Source organism: Vanellus vanellus, assembly GCF_965231255.1.
Source record: "Vanellus vanellus genome assembly, contig: HAP1_SCAFFOLD_1101, whole genome shotgun sequence".
NCBI lineage: Eukaryota > Metazoa > Chordata > Aves > Charadriiformes > Charadriidae > Vanellus > Vanellus vanellus.
In genome coordinates, this window is record NW_028126664.1 from 1 (window position 1) to 9,581 (window position 9,581).

At 59.8% G+C, this 9,581-nt stretch overlaps 1 protein-coding gene across 1 annotated transcript; it reads right to left on the bottom strand.

Annotated features, from left to right (window-relative positions):
• Positions 1-3,291: 3,291 nt before the first annotated feature.
• On the bottom strand, positions 3,292-9,198 carry LOC309685887 (uncharacterized protein). Its single transcript, XM_082501577.1, has 3 exons — positions 9,095-9,198; positions 5,552-5,648; positions 3,292-3,514 (listed from the first exon to the last, which is right to left on the bottom strand). Exons 1-3 carry the CDS (start codon positions 9,191-9,193, stop codon positions 3,384-3,386), a joined length of 327 nt encoding a protein of 108 aa, XP_082357703.1. The 5' UTR covers positions 9,194-9,198; the 3' UTR covers positions 3,292-3,383.
• Positions 9,199-9,581: the final 383 nt, after the last annotated feature.

Here is a 9,581-nt window from a genome sequence, read left to right on the forward strand (position 1 = left end):
GACCCTTGCTTCTCACCGCAAAGCCACACAACTCCGGCTGCTTCTCAGCCCCAAAACCAGCCCCGGGAGCCTGCTTTCCAGCCCCAGGGGCAGAAGACCTGCCCTCCATTTCGGGCCCCCAACCAGCTCACCCTCTCTGCTTGCTCACCCCCTCGGCAGCCCCCGCGGGCCATGCTGAGGGCCGTGGCCGGCCCAGCCACCCCACAGCCCGGCACCCGCAGGGCTCACAGGCACTTTTGGCGAGCGCTGGGCAAGTGCGGAGGGCCCGGGCCCACCTCTTTGCGGGGCAGCGACAGCATGACCCGGGCACCGCTTCACTACCGCCTTTTCGGGCTTTATTTCTCCGGCACCACCAGCCCCGCACCCTAAACCCCCAAGGCCGACGGGACGCCGCGGGGAGCCGGGCCCAGCCACCCCCGCTCCGACCGTACTAGTGCCCCCTCCTCGGGTTTCCCGCTCACCTTGACGCGCTCCAGGTGCCTCACGACGTGCTGGCGGCGGCCACGCGGGCCTCCCTTTCCCCCCGGGCCGCGCCGCTCCGACTTCGAGCGGGGCGCCATTTTCCGCCAGCCCCCTCCGCTTCCGGAGCGCCCACCACGGCCCGCTCACGCCGCGCGCCCATTGGCCGTCGCCCGTAACCTTCCCTTGGAGCCCCTCTCAATTGGTCTGACGTCGCGTCAATCTCCACCTCTCCCCGCCTCGACGACGCGAGCTGACCAATCGTAGCGCGGCACCCGCGCTGTGATTGGCCCGCCCTCCCGCCACCCGCCCCGGAACGCTTGCCATGGTGAAGAGGCACCCGCGGCGGCGCGGGGCCGTTGCCGGGGCGACGGGGAGGTGCGGCCGGGCCTGGCTAAGGAGGGAGGGGAATTCACCGCAACCCGGCTTTTGCTTCTTAAAAACTTCAGAGATTTGCGTGACACAGCACGAAATAAACCGGTTGCGCAGCTTCGCCCCCCCCACCCCCCTCCATCCCCCGCAGCGCTCCCTGGCGTCAGGCACTTCGAGGGGGGACGGAGCTCCAACAGCTCGGGGGGGGGGGGGGGGAGGGCAGCGGCCGCTGCGCCGGGGCGTTGGCCAACATCTGCGCGGGGGGACTCCCGGGGAGCTCCGGCGAGCTGGGGAGGCGCCCGGCCTCTGCGCCCGGCGGGGGTGCCCGCCTGCTTCCCCGCTCGCCTTCCGTCAGCTCTCGGGTAACTCCCGGGGGCTGCCCGGAGCCGGCTCGCCTCCAGCGGATCGGCAGCCTGCCGCAGCGGGCAGTTTGGAGCTTGCCGCCCCGCCACCCCCGGGCCGCCAGCGGGCAGGAGACACCCCCGCCCCCGGCGAAGGGGCTCGCTCGCCTCCGCGGGGCTCCTGGCCCCGCCCCGCCGCCGGGGATGGCGCCCGGTAACCGACCGTGCGGGGGCAGCGCTGCAGTACCGCGCTTCGGCCACGAGGGGGAAGCAGGAGCGAGAACGCGGCGGTGCGGGAGGCCGGGCCGGGGGTGGGAGGCGGAGCCAAAAGGAGGCGTGAGGCGGGGCCGGGGCGGGCGAGAGGCGGGGCGGGAGGCGGAGCCGAGACAGGCGGGAGGCGGAGCCGAGACAGGTGGGAGGCGGGGCCGGGTGGTCGAGAGGCGGGGCCGAAGTGGGCAGAAGGCGGGGCTGAAGAGGGCTGGGAGGCGGGGCCGAGGCGGGCGGAGAGACGTGGATGGGGAGGGGCGAGAGGCGGAGCCGAACCGAGGCGTGAGGCGGGCGAGAGGCGGGGCGGGAGGCGGAGCCGAGACAGGTGGGAGGCGGGGCCGGGGTGGTCGAGAGGCGGGGCCGAAGTGGGCAGAAGGCGGGGCTGAAGAGGGCTGGGAGGCGGGGCCGAGGCGGGCGGAGAGACGTGGATGGGGAGGGGCGAGAGGCGGAGCCGAACCGAAGCGTGAGGCGGGGCCGAGATAGGTAGGAGGCGGAGCCGGGAAGATCGGCAGGCGGGGCTGAGGAGGGGCTGGAGGCGGGGCACAGGCAGGCGGGAGGCGGGACCGGTGTGGGCGGAGAGGCGGGGCTGCAGCGGGCAGTAGGCGGTGCTGAAGCGGCCTTGGAGGCGGGGCCGAGGCGGGTGGGGAGGCGGGGCCGGGGCAGCGGCTTTTGAAAGCGCTCCCGCCTATCCGCCCCGGAGCGGTTGCCATGGGGAAGAGGCACCTGCGGCGGTGCGGGGCCGTGCCCGGGCAGGCGAGACCGGGCCCCACGAAGAGGGGGGGGGGCGGGAAATTCAGCGCAAGCCGGCTTTTGCTTCTTAAAGACTTTAGAGATTTGTGCGCCATAGCACTTAATAAACCGGTTGCGCAGCCCGGCCCCTCCGCAGCGCTGCCTGGGGTCAGGCACTTCGAGGGGGGACGGGGCTCCCGCAGCTCGGGGGGCACCGGCCGCTGCGCCGGCGCGAAGGCCCGCCTGCTTCCCCTCTTGCCTTCCGTCAGCGGACAGCGGGGGACACCCCCGCCCCCGGCGAAGGGGGGCTCCTCGGTGCTCCTGGCCCCGTCCCCCCCGTCGCCGGGGATGCAGCGGCGCCCCAGTACCGCGCTTCGGCCACGCGGGGAGCAGCAGCGGCGAGAACGAGGCGCGGCAGGAGGCCGGGCGGGAGGCGGGGCCGAGGTGGCCGAGAGGCGGAGCCGAGGTCAGTTCGAGGCGGAGCCCGGGTGGTCGAGAGGAAGGGCCGAAGTGGACGGAAGGCGGGGCCGAGGGGAGCGGGAGGCGGGGCACAAGCAGGCAGGGGGCGGGGCCGGGGCAGCAGCTCTTGAAAGCGCTTTTACCTCTTCGACAGAGGTTACAAGCGGGTGGCGAGTTTTTAAACGCTTTCCACAAAAATGCAAAGAAAGCCTTTCAAAAACCTTATAGTACACAGACATTTCACTTATGTGTCTAGCCACACATATATACATATATTTAGGGGGATGATAAACCCGGGAAACACCACAAAACCTCCAGGAGCTGAAGAGCAGAGACGTGGCAATTAAAGCAGAGGGACGGGCAGCCCGGCAGAGAGAGAACGATAACGGCAGAAATGGACTCTGGGACGCATCTCTTTATAGTCTAAAATTCCTTTATAGAATAGAGGAGAATTGTTGTACAGGAGGTTTTTATTTTCAACTCCTTCGACATACATATTCATTTATCAGTAGATAATAAAAACGAGAGATTTTTCTCTATTTCAATGCCTCACGCCCATACTTACAGGTTTTAATGGTTTTTAATCCCCCCCATGAATTTTCAGACATTATGAGACTGCGACCCCTGCGTGACCCCCCCAGCCCCCACTCACCTGCTCCTCCGACACATCATCGCCGACCCCCACCCCCCCCCGGGGGACCTTGGGCTGCCCCAAATGACATCATCACCCACACAGACACACTCCCCCCTTTTCATTCACCCCCCAAAAAAGGCACAAAGCCACCGCGCCCAGGGCTGGTCCCGTCCCCTCGGGGCGCCCAACCACCGGCAGGCAAACCTGGGCAGGGGGGTGTACTGAGCGTCGCCAGACCCGTACAGCGAGACACCTGAAACACAAAAAGCCCCAATTATATTTCAGCAGATTAACAAAGAGCACAGAAGAAAGCAGAGGAATTCCCTCACACGGAGGGACGGGACAGCAGCTGAGCTACAGGAGGACTCCAGGGAAACAACTCAGCGCGAAATACAGCGCGGCCTTTCAAAGCCAGAGCGACTGGAACTCTTCCAGTCAGTATTAAGACTAATTGGTGCCATTCTGAGCACGACAGTAAACCCTCTGGCTGGCCCTGGGGAACCCCTCCTCCCTTCCTCACGGCGCTGCCGCGGGGACATCCCCCTGCCAGGCAGCCGCACAGGGCTGGGCCGTGACCAGAATCGACGCGACCGACCCCCTCAAACACCTACAGCCCTCGCGCCACCGCCACTGCTGCTGCTGCTGCAGCTGCACACCTTGCTGGGTCAGTACAGCTGAAAGGGAAGGGTAAAACTCTGAAGAGTGCAATGAACAAGGAAGAACAAAGCTCAGTCCTTCACTCTATGCTGAAGAGGCGCACGTATGCTTAGAGAAATCTCTCCCTCTCTCTCCAATAAAAATACTTATACTACTAAAGTATTTGACTTTCCTTCGGCACTAAATGAACTTGCCCAGCTGTCAGTCGATACCATTAAACTATCCATCTCCAAAGTACACAGCTATAATTTGACTCGGGGGGGGGGGGGGTTGGGCGCCGCACGATTAGCGGGGACATCTGGCTGGCTGCCCTGCCCAGGAGAGACGCTACTGAACCGCCGGGGAAACGCGCCGCTGACAGCCAGACAGAAATCAAGAACTTCAGAGCGCTCCGTCTCAAGATTGGCAATAAAACCCCGCTAACATTCAGTTGTCTCTTTTTAAACGCTTCCTTTGTTTAAACATTTGGTTTTAAACATTTCCTTTGTTAAACGTTTAAATGTAATTAAAAAAAGGCCCTGTTTTTAAAGCTTCAGAACAAATACCTAACTGCCAAAGCACACCGAATACACTGTAGGCTACAGCCACTTGGCAGTTGCAGTTTAAACAACGCTAGTCCATTTGTAAATTCTACAATCGTAACCTCTTTTAAAGTTTAATTTGGGATACAAAAATCAGCAAGATAAAAAATCCCCCGTACGGTTTTACTGGAGGGGGAGGGGGGGGAAATCAAATCCCTGCTCCCACAATCCATAAGGCTACCAAAAAGGACCGGCAGATGTGCCGATGCTTTCGGCTGTGCTGAACATGCAGAGGAACGTGTTTTTATGATGTCTCGCCTGTTACGACCGAGAACCCAAAGACCGGCGATGCCACCAAATTCGGAAGACAGGCTGTGCTTGGGCCTTTGGAAGGAAGTGGACTTTGTTGTTTGTTTGTTGTTTTGTGGGTTTTTTTTTTTTTGGTTTGTTTGTTTTTGGTGGGTTGTTTGTTTTTTTAAAAAAAAAAAAAAAAAAAAAAAAAGAGAGGGAGAGAGCGCGCAAAGTCTTGTTGCCAAAAAAGGACATTAGGAAAGCAGCAGCTCACTAAAACCGCATCGGGACTCGCTGTCACAGGTTACAAGGCTGCCGGTGCTTCTTGGCAAAGCCCAGAAAACACGCAGAAGCCACGCTGCTTTGTCCCGCTTCGTCCATGTCTCTTCTGTGACCTCAACTGCTTTTTGTACAGAGGCTAGTATCTCAGTAAGGTTTTCCAGTACTACTGGAAGATATTTTAAAAACTTGTGGACTGAAAAAGCATAAAGCTTCTACCACAAAACCAAAGTCTCCTTCTTCGGAGCATCTGAACCCTTACGAACGCTTTCTTCCCTCTTTCAGTACAACGTTATTCTCACAGTGCCAGTTAACGGTAAGCACACAGAAAGAGATTATGCTTTCGGGAGGAGAAAATAAGCGGAGGGAAGCAAGCTTTGCATGGGTGCAAAGTGCTCCAGAACACACCTTATTTTTAGTATTCGCGTTCAAGTATTTCATCGAAAAGCTACGGGAGGAGAGTCGGCACATCCGTCACGTTAGCTTCAAAGCCCACACGACAAGGACCTTAGGAAAAAGGCAGACGCACACGAGAGACGTACCTCGTCCTCGCAGACCACTCTGGATCCTTTCCGTCTGTCCCGTACCGCCACAGCAGAAGAAAGGGAGACCACGGAAGAAAGGCTGGCAGTTGACAATCTGCCGAGAGAGGAAAAAATCCTTTAGCATAAAGCTGGGTAGGAATCTCAAGCTGCCTTCTTCCCTGAAGGTTTGCCAAGACGACAGCCGAGCGGAGGAAAAACTACTTGGCATCTCCTTTGGGACGCTTCTTGGGGCAGGCCACCAGAGCTCTTGCATTCTTCAGACAACCCTGCCTTTCATTGACTCACCGGCAGCTTCAGTTGCACTAGAGCCACCTTCCCGGGCCCACGCAGGTGACAGACACGGACGGGTACACTGCCTCAAGCCTACGTACAGCCAAGGTTTCCTCACCCTAGACAGCCCAAGGTGAATGTTTTTGTTACAAGGTACAGCAACCCACCGTCCCGTGAACGTCCCGTCCTTCCAAAAAGGCAATGATTTTTTCCAGGCCCTTTCTCCAGACGGTCAAGAGCTTTTAAAACTGCCGTTGCGCCACCGAACCTGCTCAGGGTCCCTGCCGGCTTTCAACTGCCCTCCGCCTTACCGGACACACGCTCTCTGCCGTCTCCCAACAGCAAAACTATGGCACGCGCCCAGACCCGAGCGCAACCCTGCCGGTGCCCACGCGCACCTCGCTCTTTGCACGAGGAGCCCCCGCGCATCCCTGAGAGCGCAGCCGCACGCCCAGGATCAGCTTCACCTACGCTGCTTTCAGGGGATGCCATTTCTGAAGCTTTAAACTGAAAACCGCCTCTAGACACTTGGCCACAGCAGAAGTCATGCACAACGACAACTCCACAAGCACGCAGCACCGCAAATTGCAAACCCGCAGCAGCAGCAGCTTCAGAGATATTTAGACCAGGAACAAGGGAGAAAAATAAAACAGCTTCATCTCGCGTGCGCAGGAAAGCCGCAGACAGAGAAGAGGGTCTGCCCTTTTCCTTAAAAGGGCTGAGAACGCTTTTTCCTTCCCTTCCGAAACGCGTCTCCTAGGTCTAAATATCGCAGCACCACGGCGGCAAGACCCAGAGTGGGGAACAACAGCCCCGCCACCAGTCGTTTATGGAGCGGGGCACGCAGACAGAGGGAAGGGTTTTGCCACACGCAACCCTGAATTTCCTGAGAAGTTACGTTTACCAAAAAGAGCCACTTGCAAGGTCCTGGCAAACAACATTTGGCAATAAAACTTTGATGTGTTTGACACACCCGATTTTTGGGGAACTCGCGATTGGCTTCCTGCTGCTGCTGCTGCTGTTGCTCTTCCTGCGGATATTCTACTTGTAGCCAAGTTTTTCACCACTGGTTCAAGCACTTACCTTCCTGGTACTACCAGCACATTTACACAGGCAAGTAACTTCATTGCTCTGCTCAAATTAGCCAAAGGAAAGTTACAGCCCTGAGAGAGGAGTGAAAAAGGGCAGGTCAGGCAGCAAAAGAGCTCTGCAGGCTGCACCAGGCAACACCGCGCTCCCCTTTGGAAACCACACACACACGCCCCAAAAAAGCCCACACCCCACACACAAAACAAACCAAAAAAAACCCCACCCATGAGGGAGCTGGGGGGAAATTAATGAAAGGGAAGACCAGCAGCTGCAACATTAAGTGAAATTCAGCTTTAACGCTGACCGCGTACTTCAGCGACCCTCTGAGCAGACACCTCAATGAGCTGAACGACTAGTCCTTTTCTGGAAGCACAAACTTTTTGGACCCAGATCGAAGGCTCAGCGGAACAGAACGTGGGTTGAGGCACAGGACAACGTGCCATCAACACTCGAAGGAAAAAAAAAAAGAAAAAAAAATTGAATAAAAATCAAGGGAAACATCAGTTTCCATCGTGTTTCATTCATTACGTTTCCACTGGCAACTAGGTGCTCAAAAATTAACGGCCCTCACACCGCAGACTCATAAAAATTCAGTTACGCAGGGGAAAAAGAAAAGGCTATTTCCAACTTGCCCATAAAATGAGCACGAACAAACAGAAGAGAAACACCGGACCCTAAAGAAGGTATCGGGCAACTCTTAATTCATCTGAGAGGAAAGTTCGCTCTTTTACCCGAAAGGAAGACATTCCTAACCACCCGGGCACCAATTTGGGAAGGAGGCACGCTCTCTTAACTGCAATTCTGCACCAGATTTTCCACGGTAGCAGCAGATTTGCCTTTTCTGGGGGTTTGACGCGGAGTACCCGTAGCTCCCCTGAACTCGCAAACGTTTCTCCCCACTCCCCCAGCCCCATGCCTGCCATTACCGGAGCAGCCGACAGAATTGACCCCGCAGGATTTTCCTCCCGGCACGCACCAGGGGACACTGGGAAAGGAGGAGGCGAGAAATGACCCTGTTTGTCACAGCCAGCCCATGGGGACAAGCCGGGGGACCCCCACGCTACCTCCGCCCTCGGGAGCGGGGCCACCAGAGGCAGCCGGTGTGGATGTAACACCCCAGGCGAGAGGCCGGGCTCCTCGCCGGGAGAAGGACGACTCGCCTCCCCGCTGCTCCTGGCGCCTCGCTGGGGACAGCCCGGCCTGCACCCGGCCGCTCCTTCTCCTTACAAGCTCCGGCTACTCGCAACAGTCTGGGCTTTTGACAAGGGCGTCCTTCAATCACCGTCCTGACTTGAGTATTGTCATTAAACACAACAGCTGCACACGGTATAAATATTTATTAGTTTGTGTGACTAATTACCTAATAACTACTCTAAACAGCATATAAAAAAAGAGCTGGACTCGAAGAGGAGAGGGTTCCCCCCAGAGACCCCCTCAGACACGGAGTTCAGCCTGCTGCACGCTGGCCTCCTGAACGCAGGGGTCCCACGGGACCAGACCCCCACCTCCAGGGAGGGTCCACGCACCCTGCCCACCCCGTGCTTTTCCCCGCAGCCCCCAGCGCCCTCCCGCCCCTCCCTGCCCCCCACCCCCACCCCCCCGCAAAACCAGCCAAACGGGAGTCTGCTCTTGGGCCCCAAAACAGCTCACTTACTGCCCGTTTCTGAGCCCCAAACCCCAGCTCCTGGGCCCGCTCTCAAGCCACAAAAACGCAGGACTCGACCCTTGCTTCTCACCGCAAAGCCACACAACTCCGGCTGCTTCTCAGCCCCAAAACCAGCCCCGGGAGCCTGCTTTCCAGCCCCAGGGGCAGAAGACCTGCCCTCCATTTCGGGCCCCCAACCAGCTCACCCTCTCTGCTTGCTCACCCCCTCGGCAGCCCCCGCGGGCCATGCTGAGGGCCGTGGCCGGCCCAGCCACCCCACAGCCCGGCACCCGCAGGGCTCACAGGCACTTTTGGCGAGCGCTGGGCAAGTGCGGAGGGCCCGGGCCCACCTCTTTGCGGGGCAGCGACAGCATGACCCGGGCACCGCTTCACTACCGCCTTTTCGGGCTTTATTTCTCCGGCACCACCAGCCCCGCACCCTAAACCCCCAAGGCCGACGGGACGCCGCGGGGAGCCGGGCCCAGCCACCCCCGCTCCGACCGTACTAGTGCCCCCTCCTCGGGTTTCCCGCTCACCTTGACGCGCTCCAGGTGCCTCACGACGTGCTGGCGGCGGCCACGCGGGCCTCCCTTTCCCCCCGGGCCGCGCCGCTCCGACTTCGAGCGGGGCGCCATTTTCCGCCAGCCCCCTCCGCTTCCGGAGCGCCCACCACGGCCCGCTCACGCCGCGCGCCCATTGGCCGTCGCCCGTAACCTTCCCTTGGAGCCCCTCTCAATTGGTCTGACGTCGCGTCAATCTCCACCTCTCCCCGCCTCGACGACGCGAGCTGACCAATCGTAGCGCGGCACCCGCGCTGTGATTGGCCCGCCCTCCCGCCACCCGCCCCGGAACGCTTGCCATGGTGAAGAGGCACCCGCGGCGGCGCGGGGCCGTTGCCGGGGCGACGGGGAGGTGCGGCCGGGCCTGGCTAAGGAGGGAGGGGAATTCACCGCAACCCGGCTTTTGCTTCTTAAAAACTTCAGAGATTTGCGTGACACAGCACGAAATAAACCGGTTGCGCAG